Raw genomic sequence first — 22,914 nt, 5'->3', positions numbered from 1 at the left:
TTTCATGAAGCAGCAGGGTATGTTACATTTATAAATCCCCCTCCTTGAATATATTTTTAATATGCTGTGGGAATATGAAATGGGAAATACGCTCACAGCACTTCTGTCGCACAACAGTTTGCTAGTTGTCTCGAGAAAGAGCACACGTGTGATTGACTTGTGAGACAAGTGGCTGCTTTTTTCCCCATGGAATGCCGTTTATTTTGGAGGGAAAAAAACCCTGCAAAGTGTACTTGCTCAGACTTGAGTATTTGACAGGCATTTTGCTGAAAATGAGCAAAATGGACATGCCCCTTCTAGGAAAACAGCTAATAGTATTGGTTACCAGTCATGACATCTAACCTTTCATGAGAAAATTAGAATTTTTGGACAATTTTGTATTTGCCACCATGAACTTGACAGTTTACTAATGCTTATTTTTCTGATGAGATTGGTAGTAATATTAACAAGCATCATTTTCAAAATTGTGTGATGAAATATTTCAACTTTAAGGGAATCTACATAAACTCAGGGAGCTAATATTTTGGAAATGACCAATCCTCAATGTTCCAAAGTCCTGGGTAAAGAGCTAGACCAATAGGTTTCATGTAAGAGAGTAGGAAAAGTTCATCAATGTGTGGTATTAGGTGCCATATTGCAACAGACTTTTAAGAAACTAGCACTTGTCACATTTTTGTGTAGTCTCAAAGAATAATGTTCACAATTGTTTGAAGAAGCTATTAAAATACTCCTCCCATTTCCAACAACTATCTGTAGGAGGGCCTAGTCTTCATATACTTCAGTCAAAACAATATGTTACAATAGACTGAATGGAGAGGCAAATATGAAAGTCTTCTATTAAATAGATTTTCTTTTAAACCAGACATTAAGCAAATTTGCAAAAATGCAAACTGGCATTATTCATACTAATTTTCTTGATGTTTTGGAAAATATAGTTGTTTTCCATTAAAATGCATTATTAATTTAGCATGTAATAGGTTTCTTGTCTTTATTTTAAAACATTAATAAATATGAAGTTAAACATTTCTCAGCTCAAGTTCTAATATGGTAAATATTGATGGAGTTCTTTGGGGTTCTCAATCATTTTTAAGGGTATAAATGAGTGCTGAGATTTTTAAGAAATTTGAGAACTACTGGTTTAGTATATTGTCACATTTATAGCTGTCTTTAAGAATATCATGGTACTCTGGCTGGTGTGGCTCAGTGGATTGAGTGCCAGCCTTGGAACCAAAGGGTTGCTGGTTTGATTCCCAGTTGGGGCACATGCCTGGGTTGCTGGCTGGGTCTCCAGTGGGAGGAATGTGAGAGGCAACCACACATTGATGTTTCTCTCCCTCTCTTTCTCCCTCCCTTCCCCTCTCTACAAATAAATAAATAAACTCTTTAAAAAAGTTAGAAAAAAATATAAAAAAAAAAGAATACCATGGTAGATGATGGATGGTAAAATAGGCTTAGGATAATAATATGCCATTTTCTTTACTGAAGTTTGAAGAGTGAAGAAACTTTTACTATATGATTTCCTATAGGAAGTATATAATGTGAATATATTTAAATACTTATATGTTTATGACAATAAAATGCATGACTATATGATTTCCTATAGAAAAATATAGAAAATATTCTTGAAAATATAGAAAAATTTCTTGAACAGTGTGTCACACAGCAACAGCAGCCCTAGAAAATCTTTTTGTTGTTGTTGTTCACATACCTTCATTCTTTTCCTAGCTCTCTGTGTGTCTTACAACCTTTTGGTATGGAGTAATATAAGTGACTTTTATTTTTTAGGGAAGAAGTAGAAACTAAAAATTACAAAATGGCCACAGGAAGGAGTGTTACAGTAGAACTTTAATTTGCAGACCAGATAGACATATGCAAATCATGTGCAAGTGTATCCGAATCACTCCTGTTTTAACATGAACCTGGTGCTTGGGACAAAACCTGCAAAAACTTTGATGTTACTGCCTTTTTGCAGCAGAGTTGTCATCTGGGGAAGCCTGCTGTCAAGATGAATGAGTTTCTCTCAGGTGAACTTCACCTCCCACGAGCTTCTGTTTGGGAGCTGCTGAAAGTGTTGGACAGTCTCTTTCCCAGATGATGGTTAGCTTGACATTTCATGATACTTCTAATAAAATTACACGTCAAGGAAATTGAAAGACACATTCCCTGGGGTGACAGGTAAAGTGAGCTGCATGGGTTTTAGGAGAACAAACTGACCATTTTGTCATGAATATTAATAAGAAATAAATGGGATCAAAGTTATTCAGACTATATTTCTACTTCTTTTAGGGCTGCCTCTCTCAGAATTCTGTCTTTAAAAAAAAGTGTTCCTTTCCGTTCTCCTTTCTATTTCATTTATTGTCTAAATGAGATAACATCGGAACCTTTTAATTTTGTGTCAGAATGAAACTTCCTACCTTTGGGCTTTGACCGTTGGTTGTGGGTGACCCTCCCACACTTTGTCTCTCAGGTGGAGAGGAGACAGTAGACATTTTCCATTTTGCAACGAAGTAGTACCAGGTGGGTTAGTACATACTAATATCTGGTGGATTATTATGTACTAATGTGTTTATATTTTATTCATTACATTTGGGGGTTAGCAAGATTCCAAACGTCATACCTCATTTCTCTTGAAATCACAGTTCTGGATCTCGGAATCGGAAAGATGGTACAAGCACCACTTATTCTCCCCAGGGTCCTCCAGTAGCCATCCTGTGCCCGCCTCTGGAGCTACCCAGTATGTGGCGAAGAGGAATTTTCATACCTTTATACCTGATGAATAAGTGTTACACTTTTCCTTATTGTTTTCTTGCTTGTTCATTTAATTTTACTTTAATTAGAAACCAGTAAGTTTATACAATCAGAAACAATACCTTCGTCTACAAGTTTCTATACCGTTTTAATGACTCGGCAGAATCTAGGGAATTTAAAATTCAATAATTGCACAAAGTTTTTCCTTCTGGTTAACAACCTAGAAGAAAATCAATGTGGTTTCCTCTCCCCAGTCCTCCCGGCTAACTCAATATACTAATAATGGTAACAGCCAGCACGCACTGGGTGCCATCTATTTGTCACACACTCCTATTCCTGAGCACATCCCACCCTCGCTAGAGTTTCAGTTTCACAAGCGCCAGGACTGTATTCACAGATCTGAGATTTGTTCCTGTCCCATAGCAGTGCTCAACATTATTTTCTTAGCAAGTGGAAGAATCAATATTGCACTCAGTCCTTAACAGTAGTCCACTTTAATACTCTGGGATCCTGCACACACAGACCATGCCTTCCCCCAAGCACGTGTGAACACTGACCAAGCTGATTATGTGCTAGGCCAGAAACCTCAGTAGCTGACCCAAATGAGGAGGTGTACTGAAGTGTCGCCATCTGATCTCCGCCTTGATGAGAATGCTGCGGCCACTCTCTGGAGGCCGGGACTGCAGGGCTTGAGCCACCGCTGGAGGCTGGTCAGGAAGCTCCTAGGGCCATCCAGCCCAGAGATGATGCAGCCTGGATAGAGCCCTCAGCAGTGGAGGAGGTGAAGTGAGGAGCTGCTGGCTGGCATCCATGTTTCCAAGTGGAAGCTGACAGAACTTGCTATAGATTGAACACAGAGTGTGAGTCCAAAGGAAGCAGTGATGGTTCTGGGCTCTGCCTGGGACAGAGGACAGGGAAGAGGATGAGGTTTGGCGAAGGAGGGTAGAAGCAAGAGGAGCTGCTTTTAACCTATTCTGTCAGTCTCCCAGGGCTACCATAACAAAGGACCAAAAACTGGGTGACTTAAAACAATAGGATTTTATTGTTTCACCCTTCTGCAGGCTAGAAGTCTAAAATCAAGGGGCCAGCAGACTGTTCTTTCTGACAACTTCAAATGACGAGAGCACTGCCTTGCTTTTTCTTGTTTCTGGTGTTTGCTGACAACCCTTGGCATTCCTTGGCTTGTGGACGCATCACTCCAGTGTCATGACCGTGTTCTCCCCATGTGTCTTCACCTCATCTTCCCTCCATGGATGTTTGTCTGTCTGCCCAAATTTTCCTTGTCATAGGGACACCAGTCAGATTGGAGTAGGGTCGACTCTAATGACTTCATTTTAACTTGATTTCCACAGATCCTTATTCCGAGGTACTAAGGTTTAGGATTCAACATATCTTTTCAGTGTAACACAATTCAACCTATAACACCTGTTAAGTGTGATCACCAATTAACTATTCAAATGGAGATATCAAGTTGGGAATTAGATAGATGGGTGTATTGTCCATCTGGCTTCTGCCCAATCATCCCACGTTATAAATAACCCTGTGATAAGCATCTTCAGGTATATAGACTTTTCTCCTTTGGGATAGATTTTCAAAAGAAGAAGCCTCTTTATATAGTCTTGAAAAGGTGTGATGTCAATGATAAATTTATTATTCTCAGGGGTGGAAGATGTGCTGGTCCACAGTGCAAATTTATGTATAGTGTGACAGCAAAAAAAATTCCTATTTCCTGGATTCTATATTCTTAATTTAGTACATTTTCCTCTGGCTAGACACTGATTAAGCAATAATTTAGCCTAAGGATTTGTAAGTATATAGCATTAAGTGACCGTATTATAACTTCAAAAATCTGGAGAACCATGTTCTGATTTATATAAAATGCATATATGCTCATTTTATTGGTGATATTGTTAGCAAATTTTGTTTTAAACATTGGAAACATTCATTTATTTATTCTTGTATTTGCTCACTTTCATTTAGAAATTTTTTTTAGGTTCTATTATGTCCCAGCCACTAGCTGCTGGGTGTCAGTGGGGAATAAGACACATTAGCTGTAGAGCAATTTACAGACAATTAGATAGCATGATAGTACTACCTTTTGGTTAATTAAGACCAGGGTACTATTAGGGCACATAGAAGTGGCACCTAACAACTTTGGGGGTGGAGGGAGAGTGGGAAGGTTTGTTTTGGAGGAAGAGCCTTAGGAAATGACATACAAATGCCACGAGTGTAATACTAATAACACTTAAAATATGTTCTCTGTTTTAGTGCTGCAATAGTATTTTCCACACTTAAACTTCTCCAGGATTCAAAACTTTTTGAAAAGAAGGTAGTGCAAGATGACAGAGAGGATTCCGTGTCTACAGGAACTTCTGTATGTATGAATTTCATATTTATCCTTATTATAACTATTGGCATGCGAGAAAATTGTCTAATTAGTTGGATGCAACAAAGACGTGAAGTAGAAATAACGCCGAATACAGAGTGTAAAGATCCAGGTTCAAGCCCTGTTTATGCAATTTATTAATTGGTATACCTTGATCAAGTCCCTTAAACTTTTGTAAAAACATTTAAATTTAAATCTCATTTGTGAACTGATGGACTTGGATGTAATCATCACTAAAGTCCCACCAAATGTATCAGTGTAGAATTCTAGATCTGATTTCACTAGCAAATAAAGTTGTTTCGCTTTGCTTTGCTCTTCATTTCACTTTTTAAGTGTCACTTTAGCATCGCCAGTATGGAGCCTGTGCTGTTTCCCACTTTGGACTTCTCATGGTCATATTCTTCCACACTTAAACTCTCAAATCTGTTGACACCTGGTGTTGCAAATTATTTGAAGTTTTATTGGATTTTTGATAAACCAAGTAATTTAATGATAAAGCATTGTTTGAAACATAAAGATTCATCACATAGAATCTCTGCTCATGATTTTAAACTTTACCAATAAAATTGCTAATATTATTTTCATTACTAATAAGTAAAACTAATTGTCTTAAATAGAGACTCATTTCTTACTATATTAAAAGTAATACAAATTCTAAAAAGCAGCCCAATTCTGAAAACTGACTTAAAGGAATGGTTGTTGATTGGGGGCTATTTTGCCTCCCCGGGGGACAATGGGCAGTGTCTGGAGACGTGTGGTTGTCACAGCCGGGGGATGGCGGGTGCTACTGGCATGTAGTGCACAGAGGTCAGCGATGCCGCTCAACACCCTGAACTGCACAGGACAGTTTATCACAACAGTTACCTGCCACACCGTGTCAGTGGTGTCAAGGCTGAGAAACCCTGACTTAGATCGTGACTTGGCTTTTCCATAGCAACAGGAGCTGTGGGCACTGAGAGAGTGAGGTCCATGGATGGGGTGGGTGGGACTTGTTCTGGGTTGCTAATCTAGACCCTAGACTCCTCCATTACTTGCTGTGCCTGGTGTGGTCACCAGCCTGCCTCCAGTCCTCTGTTCACTTCTTACTCTGTTTCCAGGAACAGCTCCTCCTCCTCTTCTGTCCTTCTCAACTGTCTATCCAGATTCCAGCCCCCTTCCAGCCCCCTTCCAGTCCCGAGAGCTGCTCCTTCATAGCAGGTGCTGCTAATTGGTAGGAAAGATGAACTATCAGAGATGCAAAGTGGGAAACTCTCTTTGCACCTCCCTCCCGGAAGTTCTGGACACCCGCCGCCCTTTGGAAAGTGTCATATGTTTGAGATGTAAGCCGAAAACAACAATGGAACACAAGGGATTAAGACCATGGGCTCTGAAGTCAGAAAGACACAAGTTTGATTCCCACCTTTGCCAAAACATGATGAATTTTAAGCAAATAGTCAACCTTTCTAGGCACATGATAGGCACTTGATAAATATTAGCCAGTATTATTTATTATTCAGTCTTTAAGGTGATGTTTACAAAATTTTTGAGGGCATGGAATCTGCTGATAATAAAATTTGCAATGAAAAATTCAGACCGAAAAACTGTTTTTCAACAGTGGGTGTAGAGAGAAAAAGGAAAGCTGCAGAGCCACACCCCAAAACTGTCAACAGGAGTTTATGGGATTGTGGGTGCTCTTGTTTGTTTGTTTATCTGTTTTCTGTGTATATTTTTTACATTTTATGGAATATGCAAAAATAATTTCTAAAATTAAAATTTAATATTATTAAATGATATTGGATGCTTCTTTTAACTTATATCGCATTTAGCATTAGGCTAGAATTTAGACATTATTAAATGTGAAATTAACCATAATTTTAATGTTGTCTAGGCCACTGAAAATAAAGATGATGAATTTTTAGATCCCGTTTCCCTAAATTCTCGAGAATATTTCAACATTCACCTGTGGCTAAGGTGCCGCTTGGCGCTGGTGACAGCCTTTGTCGCGCAGATGCATGGCATTGGAATTGTGAAAGGTACAAATATCCTGTTTTCTTAAAGTTCTTATTTAAAGTGATTTTATGTAGGTAACAGAGTTTTTATTGGGATAGAGTTGACTATAACATTAACATTTTATAACTCTCCAGCTTAATGTGTTTCCAGAATAAAAAATTCAGATTATCAAATAAGAATGATCATTTTCAACAGTCGCTAGCATCCAATGATATACATGCTACTGGTGTGTGCAAAGCAGGCAAAGGGATTTCAAAACACTGATGCGCAGGTCTTCTTGTCCTCCAGGAAGGCAGAGTCGAGTAAGGGGCCCCGAGCACAGATCCTGGAGCCCGCTGCCTTGGGTCAGACGTTCCTCCCACCAGTTCTTTGCTGTGTGACCTTGGCCAACTCTCTTCATCCCCCTGTGCCTGATTTCCTCCTCTGTAAAATGGAGATACGTGTACCTGTTTCATAGGATTACTGTTAAAATTAAAGGAGTTAAATTTATAAAGTTCTTAGATCACAGGTTGGCTCATATGAATGTTAGTTCATATAGTAATTAATAATTATCTACTTGTAAACCTATTTATCCACCAATCTCGATCAGTCTCCCAAATTAAGTTATTTCATGCAATATTATCATTACTTTTGCAGCATTTAGGTACTCTCAAATACTTCCTCCCATATGAAAACATTTATTTCACATTTCATGCACTCTGTTTGTTTTCTGTCTTTGTACCTTCCTGTTCTCCTGTATCAGACAGGATTCGGTGATGAACGTGAAGCGTATCATGCATATCTGCTTCCTGGCTTTCTCAGTGCATGTTAATGACTGCATGTGTTTATTTTAGAAAACGACATGGTAGATTACGTTAGCCTCATCAATGAAGCGTGTGTGGAGGCAAAAAGCGCAGGAGACAAGGAGCTAGAGGCTGAATTCTTGATGCAAGCGGTAATTATTGGCCTACAAGAAAAGCATTTAAAGGCAGACATCATAACAAACCTTCAGGTATGAAGAAAACTTAATTCACATTGGTATTTACCAAAAGATTCAGTTTAGAATAAAAGGAGAGAATTTTAGATTCCATTAGGTACTGAATACGTAATAGTCAATATGGCTAGGCTCTTGTTTCAGTGAATTGTGAACAGTACACTCACAAGGAATACATTTATTTTAATAGGCCATAATACATTTGCTTGAAGGAAGTGAGTTTATTTCTCCCCGATCTAATTTAACCCTTGTAAGAAGCTTGCTTTTGCTGGATGACTTAACAAAAGCCGAGAAATTCAAGAGAGCTCCCTCTTCAAAAACGGAAGTAGTGAATTTGTTGACTCAGTCTCACAACATTCTTATTGACCAGGTGAGAGGGCTTTTGTGTCCACAAGATTTAGAAACTTGTTTTTCTGTTTTTTCTTTCCTTCTTCCAAACCACTTTAGCCAATTACAATGTTTCTTTTACAGATGCTAACTTTTGGAGAAACAATCGAATTTCCTTCATCATCAAACATGGACTATGCAAGCCCACTACAGCCTTTGAAAAATGTCTATCTTCCTCATGTCATGTTATTGGCCAAAACAAAAATGAGAATTGGTAAGAACACTTAAACAGATATTATATTCAAGCTATTGATGAAAAAATGTTAAGTCATTTTCAGGCATACTATTATATGAGGACATTTGTGTGGTGCAATATTTATGAATACCCAAACTAGATTTATTGAACAAGTAGTTTTTGATCATTTACCACATGCCAACTTCTGTATGAGGACCTGAGAAGTAATTTTAGATTAAAACCAATGTAGTCCCTGCTTTTAGAGTGGGAGACAGAAATAAACAAGTAAATAAACCATGTAGGAGTATATATCATATATCATATTATAAATATTGTATAAATAAATATTTTATAAAATAAAATCTTTTTATAACAATTAGGAAATCAGCTAGAATATAGAAAGTAAACATATGATAATGAATTAAGTACATCTATGTAATTATACATTGTTAGTGTTATAGAAGATGGATGAGATCTGTGGATAAAGAACAAGGAAGAGATGGCTGCCTGTTGAGTCACGAGTACATTATAGAGGCGCAGGGAGCAGTGAGTTGCAGCCTCTTAGGTCAGGACAAGCTTGACATGTTCTGGAACTGCGTGGGGATGAGTACAGCCAGAGCAGAGTGGGCTAGGGCAGCCTAATGGGAAGAGCTAAGTTGGGGATGGTTCGAGTTTCAGAATATTACCCTGGCTGCAAGGAGAAGAATAGGTTGGAGGGTCAACTCCAACCAAGAGTAGACCTGATTGAGTAGGTGGACAGTAAGCACAAAGCTTACAGCCCCTCCGAAACCAAAGAGGCGCTCTCCAGGATACCTCGCTGATCTTTGACCCACGGCGGCCTGCCTCTAGCTCCCAGGCTCCTGTCCAGCTCAGGGGACAGAAAATCTTGTATCAATTCTCTATTCTAGCCTTTATTTAACCATGCCTTCCTCTTTTCTGTGTTTCTGATACTTTGACATCTGGTACCTTACTGACTAGGAAGAAACTTCCTCTCCCAGAGTCAGCCAGCTGCTGGAGATCAGCAAACCACTTTCCACTGAACATGGCTTACCTGTGCAGACTAACCATTCCAGAGCTTTATCAGCTCCCTCGTGGTCCTTTGCTGGGCTCTCGTGCTCTGGGCCACTATAACCCTTCCCAAACACCCCAGGAACAAGCTATCAGACTACCAGCAGAGCCCACTGAAATTACTTAAACCAGCCAATCATAAACCTGCCTAGTCTGTTTACCCTGCCCCACCCATTCCTTCCCATGAAAACCATAACAAAGGTTACTTGTCCAGTTCCCCTTGCTTGTCTACCTCCTCAGCCACCCTGGAGTTTCCCTGCGGGGCCCTGCGTGGTGTGCTGGGCCTCTTCCTTTTGGGAACAGTCACAAACTGTCTTTTCGATGGCTATCTAATGTCCCCTGACCTGGTATCCTCTTCATACCTGAGTAATAATAAAATCTAGATTTTAAAATATTACCTCTGCCACCTGGGACCTGTTTCCCCCCTGTACTAGCTGGTACCCAGCCCAGGACAGGTGGGCAGTGGGACTAGCGTGGGGCAGGGAGGGCAGTGGAGGTGCGCTCAGGCCGTCACCTGCCCAGACCTTTTTCCTTATCCCCCTCCGCTCCTTCCCCTCATGGTTATTATTCACCATCCGATGGGAATTTTATTACTTTAGGCAAATCGCTTCACCTCTATATGGTTGAGTTTCCTTATTTATGAATTCAGGCCGGCCTCTGGAACTCCTCCCAGCACTCTGATCTCTGATCCCATGAGAGCTATTTTCCTGCATTTGTAGTTTACAACGTGTTACAGTATCAGCGTATTTGATTTGTACAAGAGCTTATAGTACAGATTGCGCTGAATTGTGCAGATTTTGTCACATCAAATGTATTCTCTGCTTCGCGGCCTCAGTAATCTTGAAGATGTGTCGCTGCTCCGTGGCAATACGGCTGCTGTTTCTCAGACTCATTTAGAGCAGAACAGCTTGCTTTCTGTTATGTTATATTAAACACAGACTTGAAGAAACAAAGCCAAAAGCAGCTCTTCTGTCAAAACAATGTCAGTTTCACAACTTTTTCCCACAGAGTTGATGTTTATTGGGAAGAAGGAGCACTTCAATATTATGAAGCGTGAAGTCATCTGACTTAATGCTTTCCTGACGGTCCGCCTTCGTAGCGAGAGCGTAGATTGCATCGCAAGAATGGAGACACTTAAACATTACTTTTTTTTCCACTGTGAAAGCCTCACACAGAAAAAGGCATTGTGAGATTGTTTTTATAAAACCTTGAGTTTTCTCATTAGATAAAAAAATCAATTACTGGTTTTATAATAGGAGTGAAAACGTTGCCGGAAAGATGCCGAGTGGGAACACAGTAGGGAGCCCTGCCAGTCACCCTCTCCCCACAAAGAGCCTGTTACACAGTTAGAGAGAGAGAGAGCTTTTCCCTAATTTTAACAAAAATCTAGAAGGCAATTTAAGTACTGTTATTATATGTCAGTCCTATGTTATATAGTATGGTCTTATAAATGGTATATATAGCATGCATATATGGTATATATATATTTAAATGCTTTGGTGACATGAAGATACTTGGTATTTTGTCTCATATTAGTAAACAGCATTCAAACATAGTTTGAAATAATAGTGAAACATATAAAATGGGAGATATATTGAAATAGGAGGTTGCATTGGACAATTGATATTTGCATGTCCTTCTTGCCTGGGATCTTGAATCATGCTCTGTAATTGTTGGGATTAAGAGCATAAACGTGCCCTGACCAGTGTGGCTCAGTTGGTTGGGCATTGTCCCACAGAGCAAAATGCCATTGGTTTGATTCCAAGTCAGGACGCATGCCTGGGTTGCAGATTTGGCCCCTGGTCAGGGTGCAAGGTACAGGGAAGCTGTGAGAGGCAACTGATCAATGTGTCTCACATCGCTGTTTGTCTCCCTCTCTTTCTTCCCCCCTTCCCCTCTCTCTAAAAGTAAATCAATGAAGTCTTTTTTTTTTTAAAAAGAGCATAGACTCCAGAGAAAGAATTCTGATCTAATTTCCACTAACAAGTCCTTTAAATTCTCTGTTGTTTCAGTTTCCTTTCCTATAAGATGTGGATAAGAAAGGTGTGTACCAACCTTACCAGCTTGTAGTACGGTGAAGTGAGCGGAATGTGTAATAAGTTTCGAAGGGCATCTAGTTTGCTCTAAGAGCTTTGCGGATGTTAGCTGTTCTCACTGTTCCATGCCTGGCCACCTTTCTCTCCCAGGAGCCCTGGGAGCAAACCCTTGGGTTTTTTTCTCGTCTCCACATTCACTGCAGCGTGCTTCCGTCCTGTATCACCCAAAGTGAGGGCTTGGTAACTTCCTCCTGGATAAGAGAGGGAGAGAGACACGTTTTCACACCACCCTGGGGTTCACACAGCATATTCTAAAGCTAAAAATGTAGAAAAAGCCCAAGATTTTTGAAAGCCTTTTGTAGGGTATAGCGTCCTGCAATTGAAAATTTTTAGAACCTGGAGGGACCTCAGATTTTTCTAGTTCTGCTGTTTCGTTTTTCAAAAAGAGACACTCAAGGCCCAGAGACATGTAGGGACTTGTTCAAAGCCTCCAATGACAGGGTAGCACCAGTGGATGGCCCAAACCAACAATTTAGCTGGAACCCAGCAGCTGTTTCATTTTGTAGTCTTTCATTGTTTTTCTGTTTATATCCCTCTGTTGTGTGTGGTAGTCTTTCCCATCAAAGTAGTATTTCCTCCAATTGCCTTCTACTCTTTATCCCAACATTCTTCTCTAAAATTACCAAAGATGAGACGATCATCAGCCGCATCCTCTGAGAAGGCTTCCCTGACCTTTTCCAGGCTCAGGCCCGTGTCCCTGGATTAAAGGGGTCTGCTTGCCTACACGCATCAGAGCCCAATCAAACAGGAACAGGAACTGCAGCTGTTCCTGAAAGGAAGAAAGTAAGGGTTCGTTAGGTGAGGAAATGGTGCCAAGCCCAGAGTCACGGGTAAGCTGGGGTTCCAAGACCTGGCTCTCAGATGGCTTCTAGGGGGTGTGTAGTAGAGGGAACTAAGGGAGTTAGGGTGTGGTCTATCCTGATTGGTTGGTGCTAGGGTAGGGGGCAGGTGACCATTGCATCTGGTCCTCATGTCAGCCATAGCACTGCTTTGCCTGGCTTTGCAAAGATGTTGTTGTTGGGGTCATTCCACTTTCCTGGGTCTGGAGCCTCGCCAGATATTATCTTTAGTTTGACTGAAACTCTGTCTCTGTGATCAGATCTGTGGCTTTGTTCCTAAGATTGTTTAATGCTGACCAGGGTCTCATAGTCCTGGGGTGCTTAAATGATTAAGGGAGTGGATATTGCAAGGGAAAAGGAGGCAGGTGAGTCAGTTGGGGTCAAAAAGAAAGGAGAAAAGGTCTTATTAAAGAAATGAAGTGTCTGCATAGTTACACCAGTTCTCCTGTAAACTGTTGCCATAGCACCCTTGCTTTCCCTGTTCTACAACTGACCACACAGTATTTTGATCTGGCCATTAGCATTCCCCACTAAACACTAAGCTCCATGATCTCTCCCGTAAGGAGCTGTGCAGTATCATAGTTTAGGGTGTGGGCCCTGGAGCCAGCCTGCCTAGGCTCACGTCACAACCCTGCTACTTACTGTGTGTGGGGCCCTGGCAAGTTTCTCAAACCTCACTGTGCTGTGGCTGAGCCTACTCTTCTGTACAGTGGCATCCGGTTGCAGTTGGCGGGATCACATCAGGTAATGCTTGTTAAGTACTTGGGATGATGCCTGACGTGTAGGAAGCACTGAATAACCTTAGCTCTTAATCTCCTCTTTTCTTATTTTTATCCAGTGCCTAAGCACTCAGAAAATATTTTTTGAATAAATGTCTGCCTTTGAGGCCACACAGATGAAAGGGAATGCCTCTTCCATCCAGCAGCCCCTCATCGTGTTAAGAGGCGATGGGCCACGCGGAAGCAGAGCACGTGGCCCTTGTCCGTGGGGGTTTCTCATCTCGTTGGGACGACAGAATATGTGTAGTGAGCAGCCGCTACACAGCTGAGTGGGAGCAAAATTACTGCCTATTCAAACATGCAAGTTTAATGGAAAACAGCATAAAAGTTCCAGATGTTTCCGTATGACAATCTCATCTTAGGGATGTGGAAGTTGCTCTGCAGAGCGTTACCAAATTTTAGAACTGAGAGATTTGAAAGATGACCCCTCCTTTTAAAAATGAGGAAAACTGAAATGTATCAAAAATAAAGTTTTAAAGGACTATTGCTGTCATTCATTCCCTTGACATATTTGGGTCTTGAGTTTCTTTGCAAATTTTCTTAGATGCTAAAAACTAAAGGCCACAAGGGTGCTTAGTAGGTGCCTTCCTGTGAGAGAAGTCCAATAACTTGGAGGCTTATTATGAACACTCTGTGTTTGATTGTGTTTAATTCTCTCTCTCTCTCTGTAGGACATACAATGGCCAAGCAAGTATATTATAACGGTAAAAAGAAGGATTCCTCAAAGTGGTTACCTGCTCTTCAGCTTTTTGAAATAGCATTGAAGCTCTGTAAGGCATCAGCAACAGATGAACATGAGGTGGAAGCTGAAGTCCTTTTTCAGAAAGGTAAGATGTATTTGGGGTCTGAATTATGATAAAATTCATGGAATTTTTTCCCCTATTAACAATAGGCTTCTTGAAAATCTAGTCAGTGCATGTAAAAATGCAGATTTTTTTCAAAGGGCTTAGTGATGACAAACACATTGGTACAAACTCAGTTTTAAATAAAGAGAACACTACTTATTTTAAATTTATACCTAGAAAAATAGTACTCCTTAGTTTCTTTTATAATTACAGTTACCCCTCCTTGGTTTTATATTTGAATCAAAATGTCTGTATCAGCCATTTAGCTATAAATAGTGTTCTTCAAATAATACTTAGAAGATACTGTTTTCTGCATCATTTCATTACTTAGCTAAGCATGTTAGTTCATTTTTATAAAAGATACATACCCATTTAAATTAAATTGCTAGAGCATACTAGTATTTGTAACTTCTCTACAACACATATTTACGATGTACATTCATATGCTTTTATTGTGGCTGTTTTAGGCACGAGCAAAATGATGATGGCCATGAGAGCTCTCATTTACGGGGCTTCAGCTAGTAGACAGATGCCTGGCACCATGCTCAGCGTTTTACGTCTCATGTCGCTAATTCTCCCAACAGCTCTCCAAGGAAGGCTGGCCCCTCCTGGTTGACAGAGGAGGGAGATGTGGGGTAGCCTGATTAAGTAACTGTTCATACACGAGCAGCTCCTAAAGGCTAGTGCCCAGATGTGAACTTACTGCTGGGTAGCTCTGTGCCCTGTCCACATGCGGCATGAAAACCATGGATCCTTTCTATGGTAATTGTAGGATTTCCCTTTCTAGCCCTTTTTGTTGCCAAAGTGTCATTCCAGAACCAATTGCATTTGAAGGCTGTGGCCCCCGACAAGGGCCGGGAGCTGAGTGAGAACCAGAGCATTTCCGTCATCCATGGCAGTTTAAGCATCTGCTGACATTTAGGACTTGATGTTTTTAGAGCTGTTTTCTGTGATATCTGTGATAGGAGATGGAGGGAAGAGGAAGATGGCCGTGGCAAATGAGAAGAGTGCCACCGGAGGAAGGGGAACTTCCACAAAGCGAGTGGAGAGAAAAGGGAGATGGTAGCAACCATTCTGTCTGGGAAGCCAGAGGAGGCTTTGATGCAGCGTTGCTGACTGAAGGCCTGGGAGCCTGGAGACTCCCGGGGAGAGAGACGAAAGATCTTTCCCCGTTGGCTTCCTTCCAGCCAGAAACCACAGATGACCCAAGAGGACAGCACATCCAGTTCTCTGAATCTCCAGCATGAAGCACTTGTTCTTGAAGTTCTAAATGATAGAAAAAGGGACAACTCATCTTTGTCTCTCTTTTTCTTCTGACAGGCAAAATAGAACGTCAAATACTGATGGAAGAGAAATCTCCAAATTCACCACTGGAGAGTTTATGTGAAGCAATACAGCTAAGCCTGAACCATGATCAAAACTCAGGGTAAAGAAAACACCTTTCCGCCGTCGTAACGTGGTGTGTGTTTTGGATCGAGCCCCCTGGTAGTTCATTGAATATTGTACGGTGCCACCCACCACAGGGCCAGGTCACTGGTGTCCATTGTCCAGAGGGTTTTCTGACTTCCTTTTCAAGCTTGCTGCTCTCGGCTCTGACGCCCGATGTTCACAGTGACGGCTGATGATGGTGATTACTATCTATGGTGACATAACTGGACTGTGAGTCCCTCCTCGTCTGTGCTCAGGGGAGTCTCCCGTCAGTCCTAGGCCTCCCCTGGGTGTGAAATTGTATCTAGAAGGGAGTTGTGTGGCTCTTCACTCTGGTCAGCCGTGCTGGGGCCAGCCATCTAAATTCTGTATAAAAATCACCTCAAGATTAAGAGTAAGCCACCATCGTTACGAGGGCGCTGATCTAAATGGCCCCAACCGACAGGTCTGATAATGCACAAATAGACCTAAGACCTAACCCACTTCGAGTCGCTGCTTCCTGCATACCTCTGTCCCCTCTGACAGTAGAAAGAGGAGTAGTTTTTAAGGCAGGTTCCTCTAGAGCTGACCTTCATTTCTTCACCGCCTGGGTTGCTGGAATATCCCAGCCTGGTCTTGAGGTTACTGTGTTGCCAGTACAGAGCAAGGCAGCACGCTCAACTCTCTCGTCAAGAGTTTCCACTCTCCCCGGGGAGGCAGATGCTAGTGTCTCTGCTGAAAGTGCTGTGAGAAGAGGGTGTGAGTCGGGGACAGACGCGGGTGTTGCCTGTTTTCACCTTTCATCAGCTCAGAAGTGCCTGGCAAATGCAGGAAAATAATGATGAGTGGTGACGCTATTTAACAAGCACGATGCTGTACCGTTTTAGGTTGATAAGGGACTCCTACCTAGAGATCGCCCTATTATACTTACACCTGAGAAATGCAGAGAGCAAACTTGCCACAGCACCGTCAACATCTAAGGTAAAAACCTTTCATTAAACATTTTAAGTTAATTACTGTTTGAACTTGCTATTTTGGTAACACTGTGCTATTGAAATAATGAGACTGATTTTTCTGTGGGACTTACAGAAATTAATTCATTACTTTGTAGTCATACCCATGTTTAGAGTCTCTCTGTTTCATGTAAGGCTCTGGGAATGGGTTTCATGTAGACATTTTTGTCTGTTAAAATGTTATCCATGAAATGTAGGTACATGTAAATACTCTTAAGTCATTAGCATTGATCAGGAAACTACAGGAAATGAAACATTGCTTAAGCAGATGGACAAGTAAGGATTCCAGTACTTAGTGGCCAGTGCAGGGGTCACCTGGTGATGGAGGCACCCACCCGTCCGTCACATATCTGTCGAGCACCTGCTTTGACTCAGGAGGTATTCCGGAAGTGATTAAGTGGTATCCAAGCCAGACCCTCCCCTTGTCCTCAGAGATCCTCCAGGAGATCTTTTCAGAAAATTTTGGTGTCAAATCTCTAATTTTTGAGACAGCATAAATATGATTTAAAGCCATTAGGCAAATAAGCTTTCAGTCAATTGAATTATTTATATGGTACTGCCTTTGGCGGATAGCAGCTTTTTTCTATCAAAAATCTACGATTACATAGAGAAGTTACTGTTTGTGCTGTAATAAACATATTTATTTCCAGGAAGAGAAAACAAAAAATTTTGCTTCTATAGCCAGTAGCAATACAAATTATTAGGATGGTAGGATAATAATATATCACCTTTTTGGCTTTTACTGAGAAAATTTATACTTAAGAGCTTGAATAAGTTAGGGTTTGAATAAAAAGAATAGTATAATTCCATACAATATGATCATTATTTTCTGTATATCTTGACACAGGATAAATATTTTAGCAGTTCATACAATTACTAGAAACACAGAAAGCAGCCAAAATAAATAAAAATTTTCATCCAAGCACATTTAGACCATTGAAGTATAACATTTGAAATTTGTCTAAATACAGACAATATTTATTAACCCTTTAAAAGAAAGCATCATTGTTTCACTTTTATAGAATCCATGTAGCAGAGTGACCATAGCCCCAGTTTCAATTCAGGTCTGAGCTTCGTGGCATGCTGCAGTGTGACTGGAGTCTTTCTAAGCTTAGTTTCTTCACCTGGTGAAATGGTACTACAAGACCCACCTCTTAGACTGGCTAGGAGAATAATGTAATGGGCTTGGCACGTAATAGGTACTCGGGGGAGCTGTTTTCATCACTATGTAATTTCTCTTAAACGTCTACATTCCAAAGTATTTTGTACTTCCCTGGCTGGTGTAGCTCAGTGGATTGATTACCAGGCTGCGAACCAAAGGGTCACCCGTTCCATTTCCAGTGAGGGCACATGCCTGCGTTGCAGGCCAGGTGCCCAGTAGGGGGCCACTTGAGAGGCAACCACACATTGATGTTTTTCTCCCTCTCTCTCCCTTCCCCTTTGTCTAAAAATAAAAAATGAATAAAATCTTTAAAAAAGTATTTTGTATTCAGTAGACATTCAATAATTTGTTAGCTAAGTTGAGTTGACTTTCTTGAACATTCATTTATTTATTCTTGCATTAACCAAACACTAATTGAGTGTTTAATGTACACCAGTCATATTACTGTCTTTCCCCAAGGAGCACAGAATCTAGCAAGGAAGAGAAATAATTGTATCACAATATAATGAGGACTACAATCCAGGTATGTCAAGGTAGGGAGGTGGAGCAAAGTAGGGACTCGTTTTGTTCTGGGGGATTGCTGGAGAAAGCTTCACAGGTGAGATGAATTTTTGAAGGACCAGTAAGCGTTTTCTAAGTAGTTAAGTAGGAGAAAAAGAGTCAAAACAAAGAGATCATTAAGCACACATTCAAAACATAGATTTATTGAAGAATAATTTATATCCATGAAATTAACTTATTTTAAGAGTGAAGCTCACAGGTGTTCAGTAACTTTACAAAGTTGTGCAACTATCCCAACCACACAGTTTTAGAACATTTTCATCATTCCAGAAAGATTCCTAGTGCCCATTTGCAGTCATTTCCATATCCACCTCTAGCCCCAGGTCACCACTGATCTGTTTTCTGTCTCTATGGATTTGCCTTTTCTGGATATTTTTTTTATAAATGGAGTCAGGTAATGTGTAGCCTTTTTGCCTGCTTTTTCACTTAGCATTATGTTCTTGAGGTTCACCCACATTGTAGTTTCTAACAGTAGTCTATTCCTTTTTAATGCTGAGTAGGATTTCCTTATTTGGATGTACCACATTTTCTTTATCCATTTAACAGTTGATGGACATATACATCATTTCCCCTTTTTTCACTGTTATGATTAAGTCTTCTTTGAGCATTCATGCACAAGATTTTATGTGGACATACATTTTCAATTCTCTTGGCTGAATACCTAAGAGTGGAACTTCTGGGTCATATGTCAACTCTGTGTTTAGTCTTCTGATGATCTGTCCGATTTTCCCACAGTATCTGTGCCATTTTGTGCTCCTACCAGCAGAGTAGGAGGATTCCTTGCTGACCCTTATTATCTCTCTCTTTGCTTGTAGCCATCCTACTGGGTATAGAGTAATATTTCCTTGTGGTTTTGATTTGTGTTTCCCTGATGCCTCATGTTCTTATTGGCCATTTGTGTATCTCTTGGGGGAAAAATATCTATTTAGATCCCTTGACCATGATGTAAATTGGGTTGTCTTTTTTGTATTGAGTTACAAGTTTTTTTTTTATTTTATTGATTTAAGTTTACCTCTCCCCCACTCTGCTCCCCTTTGGCCGCTCTCAGCCTGCTCTCTGTATCTGTGGGTCTGGCTTGTTTTATTCACTCATTGTTTTGTTTTGTTTTGGATTTCACATCCAAGTGAAATAATACAGTATTTGTCTTTCTCTGTTGGACTTATTTCACTGAGCATAATACCCTCGAGGACCATGCATGTGCTCACAAGTGGTAAGACTGCATTCCTTTTGTATTCTGAGCAATATTAATATACTGGTAAATATGTACAATGAAATATTACCCAGCAATAAAAAGGAGTTATGAGATTTTAATATATATTTTAGATATAAGCCTCTTATCAAATATATGATTTATGGATATTTTCTCCAGCTGGTGGGATGTCTTTTCACGTTATTATGGTGTTTTTAGAAACAAACAAGTTTTTAATTTAATGAAGTCCAGTTTATCATTTTTTTCCTTTTGTGCATTGTGCTTTTGGTGACATATCTAAGAACTCTTTGCCTAATACAAGATGGTGAAGATTTGTACCTATGTTTTCTTCTAGGATTTTCATAGCTTTAGCTTTTGTCTGTCTGTGCTCTATTTTGAATAAATGTCTGTGGAAAATATGAGATAAGGATTTAAGCTCATCTTTTTGTGCAGAGATCTAGTTGTCCCGGCACCACTTGTGGGGAGGACTGTCCTTGCTTCGTTGAATTGCCTTGACACCTTTATCAGAATTAATTGATCATAAATATAAATGTAGATCATAAATGTAGACTTCCAATACTATTGCATTGATCTATAAGTCTGCCTTTTCGTAAGTATCCACTGTCTTGGTTACTGTAGCTTTTAGTAAGTTTTGAAACTGGAAAGTATATGTCTTCCACATAATGTTCTTCCTTTTAAAAATCGTTTTGTCTCTTTTGAGTCCCTTGTATTTTCATATATGTTTTAAGATCTGCTTGTAAATTTCTGCAAAAGAACACATATTTTGGTAGGGATTATGTTAAATTTACAGATTAATTAGGGGGTAATTGCTGTTTTAACAATATTCAGTCTTCAAATTCATAATGTGTCTCTTCATATATTTAGATATTATATAACTTCTCTCAGTTGTTTTTGTTTTTCAGTATACAAATATTGTACATTTTTTGGTACATTTATTTTTATTGTGAATGTAATTTTTTCTTAATCTCATTCTCAAATTGTTCATTGCTGGTTTGTAGAAACACAGCTGATCTATGTGTATTGAGCTTTGTAATCTGTAACCTTGCCAAACATGTTTATTAATTCTAGATGTGTATGTGTGCATCTTGGGATTTTCTGCATCTTAGTCTTCTGAAAACAAAGACAATTTTACTTCTTTACTTTGAATCTAGATGCATTTTTTTCCTTTTTTTTTACTTTGCATGGGCTAGAATCTAGTATGCAGTGTTGAGCGCTTCCCCCATCAAAACATGCCCACCATATTATTTTTCTAGTTCAAATTTTTATATTCGGAGTTCAAGTTTGACGTCCTCAATAAAGCTTTCTTCTCCATTCAAAATGAGGTCTTTTTATTTTTTAAATGTTTCTGTCACTAATTGTTTGTACATTTTGATAATTTACTGTTATTCTGTATTCTTCACTTAATGCCTGTTAGTCATAATTTAAGTAGGTAGAATTTTCAAGCTTAGATAGCCAGGAAGCTGACAAAGCAACCCAAAGCCTAAGTAGTTTCATTACAGCTGATGGCTCAGGTCTGTATGCGGTGGGACAGGGCTGTGCTGCTCAGATTCGCTGCAGGCAGATCCCTGCAGGCTCTGTGTGCCTCCGAGCGTCACATCTGATGCAGGCCAGGCCATGCTCCTGTGTTGTATTTCCTGCTCTGGCCTCAATGTCATTCTTTGCCTTTCCCTTTCCCTGGGAGTCATGTAGCCAGCAGTAAAGGAAAGATATTTTTGTTATTGTTTATTTTATTCTGCAGTTTTGTTGAAGATTAAAGAATTCTCAAAATATGAGCATTGCAAAATTAGAACCAACCAGTCTAACCACATAGCTTTGTCCAGATTAGTTAAATCTTAAAAATTGACTATTAGTACTTACCTTTAAAAAAGCAAAACAGATTTTATGTTGCTGGTGCAGTTCTTTTCTTTCAGTTTATTTCTGCAACACTGGTTTTCTTATGTTAAAAAACTGAACACACACACGCACACTCTCATGGTAAAGCCTGCCTTCATTCGGTGCTCCTTTTTGCTGTTCTGTGCGACTTTATGATAACATCATCCCTCTAATAGTTTCCTATTTAGAAACTAAATGATAATAAGTACCTATCAAAAACATCTAAGTAATATTCTTATTTCTGGCATCAGTAAAAACTATATAATTAATTTACAGGCCTATTAAAATAGTAAATATCACGCAGGTGCAGGAAGGGTGCAGCTCATAGTCTAGTCCGGTCGTGTCCCAGCTACTGCAGCCGGGGAGGAGTGACCAGAATGAATTTCTTGACCTGTCAAGAGTTTTAATTTATTGTGGATAATCTGTCATCAGAAGAAATTCAGTTGAGGACTCACCAGATTACTGATGAATCTCTGGAAAGTACAAGGAGAATCTTGGGTTTAGCCATCGAGTCTCAGGATACAGGAATCAAGACTATCACTATGTCGGACAAACAAGGGGAACAACTAAACCTCCTGGAAGAAGGCATAGACTGAATAACTAAAGGCACGAGAGAGGCAGAGAAGACTTGCACAGAACTCAGCAAGTGTCGTGGCCTTTGTGTCTGCCCACGTAATAGGACAAAGAACGTTGAGACTGGTGAGGCCTAGAAGGCAACATAAGGAGATGCTAGAGACAACTCTTCTAGCAACGTAGCAATGATCCCTGACCATTTGTCACAGCCAGACCAAGTGACAAATGGTCAGCCTCAGCAAGCAACCGCAGGAGCACCAGGTGGTGGATACATTAAATGTATAACAAATGATGTTGGAGAAGATGAAACAGAAAAGAACCTGACTCAAGTGGGCAGTATCCTAGGAAATCTAAAAAACATGGCCCTGGACATGGGCAATGAGATTGAGGCTCAAACTCAACAAGTACAACGGATCAAGAAAAGGCCGACACCAACAAAGACCGTATTGACGCTGCCAGTGCCAGAGCAAAGAAACACACCAGCAGCTGCGGTACCGCTGTGCTTCTTTACCATGTAGTCACTTGCCTGGCTCTTCCTTCAGAGTCATCGCCTTTTCAGAGTTTGAATTTTGGGTGCACACTCTTCTAACCAGGAGATAACGTGGAAGAAGGACAAGGAGCAACCACCCGTTTTTTACTTTCTCTTTTTCCTTTAAGGGAAGACAGCTGCTCCACCTTCCTTCTAGTATTTTCTTTCTCAGTTTATACTGAGAAAAACCCAGCTTAGCCGGGTTTTTATACATCACATATAGCTTCGTTTTTCACCTTCCACATTTACTGTAACAGTTCCCCTGCTTTCAAGATTGGGAAGCATTGCCAAAAGCAGCCATG

The 22,914-nt window shown here is 40.2% G+C and overlaps 1 protein-coding gene and 1 pseudogene across 1 annotated transcript in view; both read left to right on the top strand.

Moving 5' to 3' along the window:
* The window catches only part of CFAP54 (cilia and flagella associated protein 54), a 250,390-nt gene that overhangs the window by 173,360 nt on the left and 54,116 nt on the right, over positions 1–22,914 (top strand). Inside the window, exons 52-59 of the mRNA XM_045826558.1 lie at positions 5,017–5,122; positions 7,002–7,146; positions 7,957–8,114; positions 8,287–8,466; positions 8,568–8,697; positions 14,112–14,267; positions 15,606–15,711; positions 16,580–16,673. Of these exons, the coding sequence (XP_045682514.1) occupies positions 5,017–5,122; positions 7,002–7,146; positions 7,957–8,114; positions 8,287–8,466; positions 8,568–8,697; positions 14,112–14,267; positions 15,606–15,711; positions 16,580–16,673 (1,075 nt within the window). The remainder of the gene's footprint in view (positions 1–5,016; positions 5,123–7,001; positions 7,147–7,956; positions 8,115–8,286; positions 8,467–8,567; positions 8,698–14,111; positions 14,268–15,605; positions 15,712–16,579; positions 16,674–22,914) is intronic.
* LOC123810566 lies at positions 21,921–22,672 on the top strand (annotated as a pseudogene).

Source organism: Phyllostomus hastatus, unplaced genomic scaffold (genome assembly GCF_019186645.2).
Source record: "Phyllostomus hastatus isolate PE091 unplaced genomic scaffold, TTU_PhHast_1.1 phas_scaffold_755, whole genome shotgun sequence".
NCBI classification, from domain to species: domain Eukaryota; kingdom Metazoa; phylum Chordata; class Mammalia; order Chiroptera; family Phyllostomidae; genus Phyllostomus; species Phyllostomus hastatus.
Note: the sequence above shows the minus strand (reverse complement) of the source record. Positions and strands in the feature narration are given on the sequence as shown.